Source organism: Artibeus jamaicensis, unplaced genomic scaffold (assembly GCF_021234435.1).
Source record: "Artibeus jamaicensis isolate MK-2021 breed Jamaican fruit bat unplaced genomic scaffold, CSHL_Jam_final contig_332, whole genome shotgun sequence".
Taxonomy (NCBI): domain Eukaryota; kingdom Metazoa; phylum Chordata; class Mammalia; order Chiroptera; family Phyllostomidae; genus Artibeus; species Artibeus jamaicensis.
The window spans coordinates 12,000,226-12,013,412 of record NW_026521788.1 but is presented as its reverse complement, the minus strand read 5'-3'; the positions used below and the strand labels follow the sequence as shown (position 1 = coordinate 12,013,412).

General features: G+C 36.4%; 1 protein-coding gene across 2 annotated transcripts in view; it reads left to right on the top strand.

Moving 5' to 3' along the window:
- The window catches only part of IPMK (inositol polyphosphate multikinase), a 47,050-nt gene that overhangs the window by 19,487 nt on the left and 14,376 nt on the right, over positions 1-13,187 (top strand). For both annotated transcript variants that reach the window (XM_037139918.2, XM_037139917.2), the window contains exon 3: positions 3,580-3,676. In XM_037139918.2, coding sequence (XP_036995813.2) covers positions 3,580-3,676 — 97 coding nt within the window. The remainder of the gene's footprint in view (positions 1-3,579; positions 3,677-13,187) is intronic.

Here is a 13,187-nt window from a genome sequence, read left to right as displayed (position 1 = left end):
TCTTAAGTTTAGGTACAAGTAAAAAAATACATGCTAAAGTAAAAATACAAGTATTTTTGTAAATGCTTTACCACTATGAACTCATTGAAGTCTCACAGCTATCTGTGAGGTAGGTACTGCTATGGTCCTCATTTTCTACATGTGCACTCTAAGGCATAGTTAGTTTAAATAATTTGATCATGATCATGCCAAAGTAAAGGGTGGTCCCAGGATTTGAATGCAGTTGGTGTAGCTCTAGAATATATGCTTTTGACTGATATGTACTGCCTGTTTTTGAAGAAATTATTTTATATTTACTCTATAAAAGTCTTGTACATAATTTGCTGGATTTATTCTAGGTACCTTATTTTTATTTCAATTGTAAGCAGTATTTTTTGAATTAAGTTTTCAAATGAATGCCAAAATATAAGAATGAAAAAGGTGTTTGTCTAGTGTTCTTACATCTGGTAATCTTGCTGAACTATTTTTAACTCGTGTTTATCTTAGATTCTCTAACAATTTTGATTATTTTCTATATAGACAATTATATCTTTTGTGATTGGAGGTTTTGTTTGTACCTTTTGAATCGATATACTTCTGTCAAGGGCTTCCAGTTCAGGGCTCAATGGAAACTATGATGGGGGGTTTTTTCCTCTCATACGACAAAGTGCTTTTAACATTTGCCCGCTAAAGTATGCTTCTCTCTTTAGGGTTTGGTGGGTACTTCTTCCCAGGTTAAGCAAATTGCCTTTTGTGTGAGTCAAGGTTCAATCAGTAAACAAATGATGTATGCTACTAGTTTAATAAAGGGATTTTTGACAAAGGTGTTGTCAGAGTTTAAGGTCACCTGCAAGAGAGAATGCTGTAACATCCCTGGGCCTGTAACGACAAGGAGAGGGTGTGGTTACTGGAACCCAGGGAAGGTAACTTTATAAGATAGAAACTGATAGGGAACTAGAGAAGTAAATAACCTGACTTCAACTCTTCTACCTTTACTCTTGCACCAGTGAGAGACAATGACAGGTGGGCAAGGGACCCCACTAATGCCCTTGATTCAGGTCAGCTTCTTGGGTAGAACACTGTGGAGGTGGAAAAGAGAAGTTATATAGCATCCTTTCTATTTTATTTCAGAAAACACTTTAAAGTATGACTAAGTATGGAATAAATTCCAGCTACCTTTTTTATATCTATTGAAATGATCATATGTTTCCTCCTTTAATCTATTAATGTCATAAGTGCCATAATAGAAAATCTAATGTTATATCACCTTTCATTTTTTGGAATAAAACCTATTAGGACATGTCTTTATTTTTAGTAATATACATTATAGAATTTTGTTTGCAAGCATTTTATTTCAAAATTTTTAGAGTTATGCTTTATAAATGAGATTGAACTATTTTATGCACATATTTTCCTTGTTTGGTTTTGATAATCAAGTTTCTTTTAACTTCATAAAACGAGTTGAGGAGCATTTCTTGTTCTGTTGTGTGGAAGACTTTGTGTCACACAGGGGTTTGTTCCTTAAAGGCTTGATAGAACAACTATACATTCACCAGAGCCTTTTCCCATCTGTTTCTCTTTATTCCTTTTCTCCTTTCTATCATCCTTCCTTTTCCCTTTAATTCTTTTCTTTGTTCCTGGCAAGGATTGTATTTTTTAACCAGTGATTTGTTTTCCTAAATGTCCTGATTTTGTTGTTGGTGGTGGTGTTCATGTGATAGTAAAAACGTAATTAATTAGATTTTTATAAAAAATTGCCGAGTTAGTAAACTTTTTTATAGTATTCTTAAAAATCTCTGCTGTGTCTACTTGCGACTCTCTTTTTATCCCTCATATTGTTGTTGCTATTTCTCTCTTTTTCTCAGTCAGTGTGGCCACCAGCTTTCTTGCAGTGTGGTGGGAAGAGAGAAGGATGCCAAGGTTGTTTTTTTTTTTTAATCCTCATCCGAGGAGATACACACACATATGTATGTGTATATGTGTGTATGTAAATTAATTGATTTTAGCGAGAGAAGAAGGAGGAGGAGAGAGAAAGAGAAACATTGACTGATTGCCTCTGGTACATGACCTGACTGGGGATCGAACCCATAACTTTTTGATATATTGAGATGATGCTCCAACCAACCGAGCCACCTGACCAGGACAGATGCTAAGGTTTTTAACTGTTCAGAGAGAGACCCTTTGATTCAAGTCTTAAGTGTGGACCTCTGTGAAACCCACACATCACTGTTCAGCGTAACACTTTGGTTGCCTCTTTATTTTAAATGCTTATGAATTTCTTTTTTTCCCTTGGGAGTTCAGCTATGCATTTTAAAAATATTTGTTATATTTTTCCCTACATTTCTAAGTAGAAAGGCTTTTAGGTTACCTTGTCTGGCATGTTGTAGTAAGTGCCAGTTCTAGTACTGTAAAAAAATATTTAAAAAGAACAAGTGTACCTCTCTGTCGTCTAATTCTTTTATATTTTTCACTTATAAATGTATCATGGACTTCTTTAGGTCAGTACATAGAGATGTACTTGGGTCCTCCCATCTTGTTACATCACGAGCATTGCCCTCACTGTCATTGTGCCAGGATCAGAGGGATAATAAAGTACGCCCTGCTCTTAATTACTTTGGCCTGGAAGTGACTACTATCACTTCTGCTCACTTTTCAACAGGGGTGGCTGGGAAATACAGTGCATCACATGGGTTATTTGGGGAGTCACCCGAGTTTATTCTTTAGAGCTCTGTTGTATGTAACTACTTGACATGAAAATGGTTTCACATATATAAGCATTCTAATACTAAGATTTCATAAGCATTTTATAGCAGTGAACTTTATGGCTTTAGATAATTAGGTAGACCATATTTGAAAGATTTAATTAAATAAAATACCTTATTAGTTGTTTTTAAAACAAAATATTTTCTTTTCACTCCTCATCAAGGAAGAAAATAAAGAATCTAGTTCCAGGATATCTAGACATTTCTATTATTTCCTAGAATTATTACTGCTTATAAATCAAGGAATTAGATGAGCAGTGATTAGACGTACAATACATTGAGCTAATGGATATATTTTTTAAAAGTAAAATCACAATTCCCTTACAGATATAAAATAAGTGTGTGTTAAAGATTTTGTTAAACCTATTATTTAATGAGGGAACCAGGTAGATGTTAAAACTGGTTCAGAAGAAAAATCAAAGAAGCAAAATTTTACATGGACTAAAGGGAAATTGAAATGAAGTCATGTATGGACACAAAACTCCTCTCTTTCATAGGGGGTGGATGGAAGTCCATAGAACTTTCTCTGTGCAGAAATTATTTGCAGGTATATGGACAAGAATTATTTTGCATTTGCTAATAGTTATTTACAGCTTGCTTTGTAAAATAGTTCAAGGACAATGAAAGGCTAGAATTAGATCATCAAGAATGTGCTCTAAACAATATGTAGTTTTCATTGGAAACAGTACCCTTTTTTGCTTATTCAGATTTACTTCCAGTTGAAACTCATGCCAGATAAATTATGATCATCAGTATTATTTCAGTTGCAAAATGTGTAGGGTAATTATAGAGCATTATAAGAAACTAACTTCATTTAAGTTATATTTTCCTATTTCAGGTTTATGCTGCTGATTGTACTGATGGTGTTCTTTTAGAGCTACGAAAATATTTGCCAAAATATTATGGCATCTGGTCACCTCCCACTGCACCAAATGGTAATTTCTTTTTCTAAATATTTATATTTTAGTTTTAATTCAGGACAGTGGCTTTTTAAAAGACTTTATATAAAAGTAAGACTAGTATTATACAAACAGAATACATGTATGTTTTCCTTCCTAATCATTCTCTACTTTTGCTCTTCAAAACCAGTTTATTAAATGGCATATACAAATTAATGATGAGTCTGTTTTAATTCAGTGAAAATAATGTGTACCAAATACTGTATTTATTTACAGATGTCCTTTTTTTCTTCTATGTAGGCAATTTCCTTTTTTGCATTTTGAAAAGGAAAAAATCAGGAAGTATATTTGCTTTGCATAACTTCCCCCCTGTCTCCTATCCCACTCTCTCATCCTCCTCCCACTGGGCTTTAAATTGCAGTATTTTTAAAAATACCAGTAAGTTTCATAGAGGGCAAACTGTGATCTATGTAAGAGCATAGCATTTCTCTCTCTTAATATGAGTTAATACTTGAAGCTGTATTTGCCACTTCAGGGCCTTTGACTGAGCAGACAGAATGTAATTAAACAAACAGCTCAACTATGTAGCTATTGAAAGTTCATGAATAAGGTAAGAGTTTCAAACTTGACTGAGTTGAAGAATAACCCATAGGCCTGTTAAAATGCAAATTAATAGGCTTAATGCCCAGACATTTTGATTATGCAGATTTATGTTGGAGTTCAGTGATATGGTGGTTAAATAAAAACTATAAGCTTTTTAAATGTAGATAGTACTTGAACTATATTTTGAGAATTGGAAAGAAGGGAGCTCCAGTTTGAACTTGTTCTTTTCCTCAGTTCTTTGTCTTCCTTGGATTCATTGACTGTGTATCTAGTTTCATTAATAGGGAATCATTGTATCTTCCCATGAGTATCCTCAGATAATACTAAATCCATGGTTCCTCTGGGTATATAGGATTCTCCTGTACTACTGCCATATGGAGGGGGAAAAAAGTAAGCTGAGGCTTCCTCTCCTTCCTTCCCTTGTCCTCCCTTCTTTCTTCTCTTAGCCCCAGACACCTGTTTCTGATTCAGATCAGCATGTTGCTTACATTATTATACATATTATGATCATAGGAATTTCTCTTTGAATATAAGATAGCTACATTTCAATTTACTTTGCTACTGATTGATGTTTAATTTAGAGCAAATCATTATCCCTCAAGAAAGTGACATTGAAAGATTAACAAAGGTTGCTAAGAGTGGTATTAGATTAAAATATCTAGATAATTAAATGCCCAGTTTTAAAAGATTGTTTAGAAGAGGTAGAATAACTGAGCAAACATCATCTTTATTGAGTATACAGAAAACTTGGATAAGAGAAAAAGTAGTTTTACTAAAAATCATTTTATAATTTAGGATCAGTAGCACATGATTTAAAAATCGATAGCTTGTTAGCAGTCAACAGCCTTATATGTCTTCCATACTAAATAATGTTGAGGAACACCTGTGCTAATACAAAAAGAACAGTACCATTGAAGTCAAAAGACTTGGCTTATTTCTTGCTTACTTCTAACATGGCTAATTTATTAACCTTTTTTGAGATCTATTTTTTCATCAATACATTTCCACAGAGAGTTGTGAAAATGCAGATTATATTACGTGAGAATGCTTTGCAAACTCTAATATTCTTATTTGAATATGATTGGAAATATTGGTGCTACTGAGATGAGGAAAGTGAGAGGAGAAAATGGAAATAGAAGGGGGAAAAGGGGCAGGGAACTACAAGTATACATGTACAGAGTGGTTCAGTATAAGAACAGTTGTCTCGGGATTTCCTCTTTCTTTCCTCCTTTGTTGGCTCTGGTCAAGAAGTTGGACCAAACTGTTGCTCCCTGCAGGTTGTTTACCTTTCATTTTGTTGGGGAGAGTTCATGGACTCATCTTTCTGTTCCTGTCTTTTTAACTATAAAAGAAACAAAGAGAAGACCAGAAACCTTTTTACGTGTTTAGCCCACAGGATTGTGAAAATAGAGTTGACCCTTGAACAGTGTGAGTGTTGGCGTGCCGACCCCAACCTCCACCTTCCCACACAGCCCAAAATCTGTGTACAACAAACATTTTGACTCCCCAAAACTTAGCTAATACTCTTCTGTTGACTAGAAGCCTTACTGATAATGTAACACATATTTTGTATGTTACATGTATTATGTACTGTATTCTTACAATAAAGTAAACTAGGGGAAAGAAGATGTTATTAAGAAAGTCATAAGGAAGAGAAAGTATATTTACAGTACTTATTGAAAAAACTCTTAAGTGGATTGACCTGCATACTTCAAACCCCTGTTGTTCAAGGGTCAACAGTATATTCTTCAATTTTAGTAGGATACTGTTGTTTGTATTACTGTACTTTACATAGCATTAAGTTAGTGATATAATTTGTTTACTGATCCTTTGTTTTTATTTGGGCATCTTATGTGGTTAGGTTGGAGTTCTATAAAGCTTGATATGGTTCTTATAATCTAAAGTAGTAAAATGCAGAAAGTACCTACCAATTTTTTGAGTAAATTATGGTAACTTGAGAGAAATATAAGAATGTGATGACCTAATACTTTTGTCTTTTAAGTTTTTTGACAGTTTTCCTGAGAGAAAATTTACGTACCATAAAACTCATCCCTTAAAAAAAAAAAGATTTTATTCGCTAGAGGGGAAGGGAGCTGTAAAGAGGGAGGGGAACGTCCATAGGTTGCCTCTCAAATGCCCCCAATCAGGGACCTTGCCTAAGCTGGGCGTGTGCCCTGATCAGAAATTGAACTGGCAACCTTTCAGTTTGCAGGACAGTGTCCAACCCACTAAAGCCACGTCAGTTAGGGCAAGACTCACCCATTTAAAGTGTACGATTAAGTAGATTTTAGTATATTTATAGAATTGTATAATTATCACTATTAGCTAATTGTAGAACACGGCCAATGGAAGTCTTTTTTAAGATAGAAACATTTATTGGAGATTATCTTTGAAGATTTTGGGCTAGTTAAATGTATTAAATCTTATTTGTACGTGTGTATAAACACACAAATTCCTAGTGCATGTACCATCAGCAACCTTGTGTTGACAGTTATTTGGAAGGCTCGACAAAGTTTGTTTAAGTGGGTTTAAGCAAATTGAGAATTCTCAAATTCAGTGTCCAGCCTGATTGATCACAGGTTTCTGGGTCCAGTCACTTGTCAGGTTTTAGGAGGCATGAGCTGGCCTACATGTCTGTTCCCTCTCTCCCTCTTTACCCCAAATTTAGAGGCTCAGTGTCTCTATTTTTTTTAAAGATATTTATTTATTTATTTGTTTGTTTGTTTGTTTGTTTGTTTTTAGGCAGAAGGGAAGGGAGGTAGAAAGAGAGGGAGAGAAACATCAATGTGTGGTTGCTTCTTGCATGCTGCTGAGTGGGGACCTGGCCTGCAACCCAGGCTTATGCCCTGACTGGGAACTGAACTAGTGACGCCTTGGTTTGCAGGCCAGCATTTAATCCACTGAAACACATCAGCCAGGGCTGTACTTATAATTCTTCTTTCATTTTCTGCTGCGCTCAGAATTGCCTGAAGATTGCTGTGGAGAGAGTACAAGCAAGGCTTCCTGTTTTTCCATTTGGCTTCGTAGTTGGGCAGGTGTTTCCCACCTGGCCTTTTCTTCTTTTTGGGAGCTGTAGAAATAAAGATGATAGTCAGTGCCTGTATACTTAACGTTCTAGTTATGGTGGGAAGAGCTTGATGAAACTTGGAACTCATATTCTCATAATTTATACAATCAATGATGCTCATTAATAGGAGGGCTAAATAAGCTTTCCTTCAACTCCCTAGGTACCATCTTCCTTGTCTTTCTTTAAAGCAGGGGCCACATCAGCCCTGCGGTTGCCTTCAACGGGCCGAATGTAACCTTAGGACTGTGTAAATGTAACTGGTCCTTAACAGTTAGGCAAGAGCTTGGTGCTGCTGCCGGGTAGAAACAAGGTTTCGGGTCTGATATAACAAGGTGGAGGCCGGATTGGGCCCGCAGGCCTTGTGTTTGCCACCTGTGCTTTAAAGGAACTAGCTAGTTCATCTTTACTATATAGTTGTTTATAGTTCTTTTAATTTTTTCACAATGTTTCAGATGTTTACATTTTTTTCTCCTTTGATACTGGAAAATTGTCTGCTTGTCAGAGTATGAGGACTATATTCCAACAGTAGAAAATTTGCTATAGGAATTTTTTATGCTTAATATATTATAAAACAATATAATTACTGTACAGGGTGGGACAAAAGTAGGTATACAATTGTGAGTACACGGGACACAGATATTCTTGTATTATTCTTTATTCTTGTATTGTTATTTATTAATTATTGTATTATTTTCATATGAACAACTGTAAACTTACTTTTGCCCAACCCTGTATTTATTTTTAAGATAATTATATTTAATTATATATCTTAAATGGAAACTATATTTAAAATACACAAGCTTTCTTCATTCTTAGTAATGTATAATCTTACACTGTCTTCAACAGCATGGAGTATATAAATCTATGAGCATGGTAACCATGTCATTGGTAAAGCCACTGAGAAATCTTACTTAATAGTCTGCTTAAACGGCATGAAGTGGTATATTTTGCCTTATCTGGTAGTTATTTTCATGGTCTTTACCTAAAAAAATTAAGGAACTATAGCAATTCTATATACACTTTCCACAAATGAATAGATAAATAATAGATTTATCTCTTATAGCCATAGCCTCTTAAACTTAACTATATTTCTAGTTAGGGTAACCTCTTGTAATGAACTTCATGTGTTTATGAAAAGTATATGTCCTTTTATTTCTTCTATAAGTATCAAGACTAAGCCTTTAAAATATATATTTTATTGATTATGCTATTACAGTTGTCCTATTTTTTTTCTCCACTTTATTCCCCTCTGCCCTGCACCTTCCTTCCTACTGTCATTCCTCCCTAACCCCTTAGTTCATGTCCTTGGGTCATACGTATAGTTCTTTGGCTTCTCCATTTCCTATACTATTCTTAACATCCCCCTGTCTATATTGTACCTGCACATTATGTTCCTTATTCCCTGTACCTTTCCCCCTTTGTCCCCCTTACCTGCTGATAACTCTCCATGTGATCTCTATTTCTGTGATTCTGTTCCTCTTCTAGTTGTGTGTTTAGTTTGTTTTTGTTTTTAGGTTAAATTGTTGATAGTTGTGAGTTCATTGTCATTTTATTCTTCATATTTTTGATCATCATATTTTTCTTAGATAAGTTTCTTTAACATTTCATATAACAAGGGCTTGGTGATGATGAACTCCTTTAACTTGACCTTATCTGGGAAGAACTTTATCTGCCCTCCCATACTAAATGATAGCTTTGCTGGGTAGAGTAATATAGGCCCTTGCTTTTCATGATGTTGAATACTTCTTTCTAGCCCCTTCTTGCCTGCAAGGTTTCTTTTGAGAAGTCAGCTAGTACCTTTATGGGAACCTCTTTGTAGATAATGGTCTCCTTTTCTCTTGCTGCTTTTAAGATTCTGTCCTTATCTTTAATCTTGGGTAATGTAATTTTGATGTACCTTGGTGTGTACTTTCGTGGGTCCAACTTCTTTGGGATGCTCTGGGCTCCTGGACTTCCTGGAAATCTATTTCCTTTGCCAGATTGGCGAAGTTCTCCTGTATTTTTTTTTCCAGTAAGTTTTCCATTTCTTGCTCTTCCTGTTGTTCTTCTGGCACCCCTATGATTTAGATGTTGGAATGTTTGAAAATGTCCCAGAGTTTCCTAAGCCTCTCATTTTCTCTCATTCATGTTTCTTCATTCTGTTGTAGTTGCATGTTTAGTTCATCCTTCTTGTCCAAATGATTGATTTGAGTCCTGGTTTCTTTCTCTTTGCTGTTGGTTGCCTGTATATTTTCCTTTATTTCACTTTGCATAGCCTTCACTTTTTCCTCTGTTTTATGACCATACTCAGCTATTTCTGTGAGCACCCCGATTACTAGTGTTTTCAGCTCTCCATCTCTAATAGATTGGCTATCTCTTAGTTCTATTTGGGGGGGCTTTGATCTGTTCTTTCATTTGGGCCATATTTTTTTTTGTAAGGGAGAGTTAGGTATTTGCCAGGGCCGGGTAACCCACTTGGCAGCTATGTGATGCTGTATGTGGGGGAGAGGTCCAAGAGAGAGCAGTGCTGCTTGCTCAGCTCCTGTCTGGCTTTCATTCACTTCTCCCACTACCCACAGGCAAATTTGGCTTTTCTGGTGCTGATTCTCGGGTGGGTTGGCTTGTGTACATTCTAGAACCCAGTGGCTCTCCCCAGTGAACTTTCCTGTAAGGCTGGGAATTTCTCCTGCTGCCACAACCCCCACAGCTTTTTATAGCCAGAGGTTTTGAGGCTTTATTTCCCTAAGCTGGAACCCTGTGTTTCATGGTCTGTCTCACTCCCAGTTGTTTCTCCTGGTTTATCCGCATGCACATGTGGGACTGCCCAGTCTGCCAGCCTCACTTCGCCCACCAGGGCCTCCAGCTGCTGCCTTGCCATGGGTCCTCTACCTGGGCTGCCTGTCTCTGCCCCTCCTACCAGTCTGAATGAATGTTTCTTCTTTAACTCCTTGGTTGTCAGATTTCCATACAGTTCAATTTTCTGGCAGTTCTGATACTTTTTGTTTTTAAATTTGTTGTCCTTCTTTCGGTTGTGCAAGGAGGAAGTGTGTGTCTACCTATACCTCCATCTTAGTGGGAAGTTCAAGACTAAGCCTTTTAGAATATTACAGAGTAGCTCTCTTAGATATGAGGTTCACAAATGCCAGTCCTTGGACCTCTGGCAGACCTACTTCATCAGGATCTATTGTCCTGAATAGAGCTTTCCAGAATTTGAAAAAGTAAATCAAGTTATTACGCTATCTTTATGATTTATATATATATATATGTGTGTGTGTGTGTGTGTGTAAAAACCAGCCCTCTTCATTTTTTTAATATTCAAAATTCTACCTTTATGTGCAGATTATGTATCAAATAATATCATAATTATTTTCTAAGATATTTTCCAGATATCAGATTAATGTAATTTATTTCCTTAACCTCAGTCAGAATGAATCTAACCTATTCCAAATATGACATTTATCTTCTTCTTAGTTGATCATACTTTTTGAATGAGTTTTAGAACTTCTTTTCTGTTGGCCTAAAAATTGAAAAATACCGAACAGTATATACCCAGAGAGGCCCAGCTGAGAAAGTGTCCCTTTTTATTCAGTGTGTGGTATTTCCTTGTGAGTTTTCCCTATAGTAAAATGCCTTAAACTCTAAAGAGATAATTTGCTATTAGCAGTTTTCAGAGAGGATTAGTATTCAGATTTATTTCTAGTGATGATGACCTGTAGAAAAATCAGTAAGGCTCTCAAGACTAATATTATGCCCCATTTTCCTATTTAGTACCTATTTCATTTAAAAGCACCTGTGGCAAGCTGCTAGATACAGAACATCATACACTTTTTTAAAAGCTCTACATCTCCAGAGCTTTCGGTGTTTGTAACCTAGAAGGTAAGATAGAAATGAGGATCTGAAATTTTTACTTTCACTTAAAAACACTGAGGCTGGAGATATAAAAAAAAACACTAAACCAATTCTCACTAAACCTTAACCTAAGGGTCATTTACTTAAAGCTAGTAAACAATAATGTAGCAGCAGTTCTTGGAGAATTCTAATCACATAAAACATATCAAGAACCTGAAAGTAAGGTAAAGAAAAACACAAAATTTATTATAGTGTGAGGAAGGCCAAGCCAAATCTCTACTGGGCAGTAGGAATGAGAAAGGCAAACACTCATTCATTCAGTGAACATATATTGTATCCCTGTCGTACAAAGGAGGACCCAAAAAACCAGAATTATCTTCTGGAGGGTGGGCCCCTTTCAGTTCAGGCTTTCTTTGTACTAGAACACCAGGTGAGTGTTCTAGGGGCCCATCTGAATCAGTGTGCCAGTTGGCCTTGTTATGAGAGGCTGCATTCAGCTTCATTGAATTTTTTTGGAAGACTTTCAGTGCAGTTGTTCATTTCATGATGGGTGATTTACAAATGTACCTGCCCACACTGTGGCGAGTGTTCAGCAGTTTTTGACCAAAAAACGTCATGACCCCTATACCCCACCCTCCCTCTTCACTCGATCGCACCCCAAACAACTTTGTTTTGTTTCCCCTGGATGAAGAAAGTTTTCAAAGGGAATCGTTTTGCTGATGTGGAAAAGGTAAAACGAAAAACAGCAGAAGCACTAAAAAGCAACAAAATTGATGAGTTCGAAACCTGTTTTGAGCAGTGGAAAAAATGTCTCGATTGGTGGATTGCATTAAATGGAGAGTACTTTGAAGGTGACTGGCATTTAAACATGTAAAAATAAATACACTCTGTTTTGGGGGGAAGATACCCCTTCATATATAGAGTTTGCATTTGCATTTTCCTTCTTCCCAAGAAGAAAAGGAAGAAGTGAGGATTTTATATTCACATTTGCTTTACTGTAGCTTCTGTCATTTCTATCTCATTGTGTAAAAAAAGTTTATTATTTTTAATCACTATCAAATTGGCAAGTAGAAAACAATGACCCTATACTGAGATACAGATGCTGTGATAGTCAGCTAGGTTTGCTCACTATCTTAATACTCTCTCATTAGTGAGCCTCACCTCACTGATACTTTTAGGATCTCGTGAGTAAGGGAAATTAATGATGATAATTTTTTTAAGGCATTGATCCACTGTATTAGGACCTAAGTCTTTTTTGCTATTTGAAATAAAAGCCTTGTTACTGAAATTTTTATACAGCCTTAGAGAGAGAATGAATCAGTTGCTTTCTCTTTTGTTCAGTCATTGGGAGATGGGAGGAGAGAATCTGAAGGGTACTGCTCTGTGCCGCTTCCTTTTCCATCTTCTCATCCCTTCTATGAATATCTTTTAGTTTTTATTTTTTAAGATGTATTTTTAGAGAGGGTGGAAGGGAGGGAGACAGGGAAAGAAACATCGATGTGCAAGAGATACATCAATCAGTCGCCTCTTACTTTCCCCCAACTGGGAACCTGGCCCGCAATCCAGACATGTGTTCTGATTGGGGATTGAACCAGTGACCTTTAGGTTTGCAGGCTGGCACTCAGTCTGCTGAGCTACAACAGCCAGGATGGTGATTATGTTTTAAAGCACAGAAACTGGGGTGGGGGATATTCCTGATTGTCCCATTGCCTTTCACCGTTAGCATGTATTGTCTGTGTCCGGACTTTTTGTTATCTCTTACCCTGTTGAAGATGTCTGTTTGTAAGATCCTTTCCTTAAAATTTGAAGGGTTCTTTCTTGTATGCCAGTGCAGGTCTCTTAGGCTGCAGTCCCTTTTTTGTCATATTTGGGCTGGGCTTCACCTAGTTCTTTCTGCACAGTCATACATCTCCCCCACCATCTTCCTTTGGCTAAGGAATGCAGTTTATCTCTTTACTTCTTATCTTTCAATCTGTTTCTTAAACCTAAGGGGTTTCTCACTTTTGGTTCAGCACTGACTTCCTTATAATTTTATAACTATGCTAATTT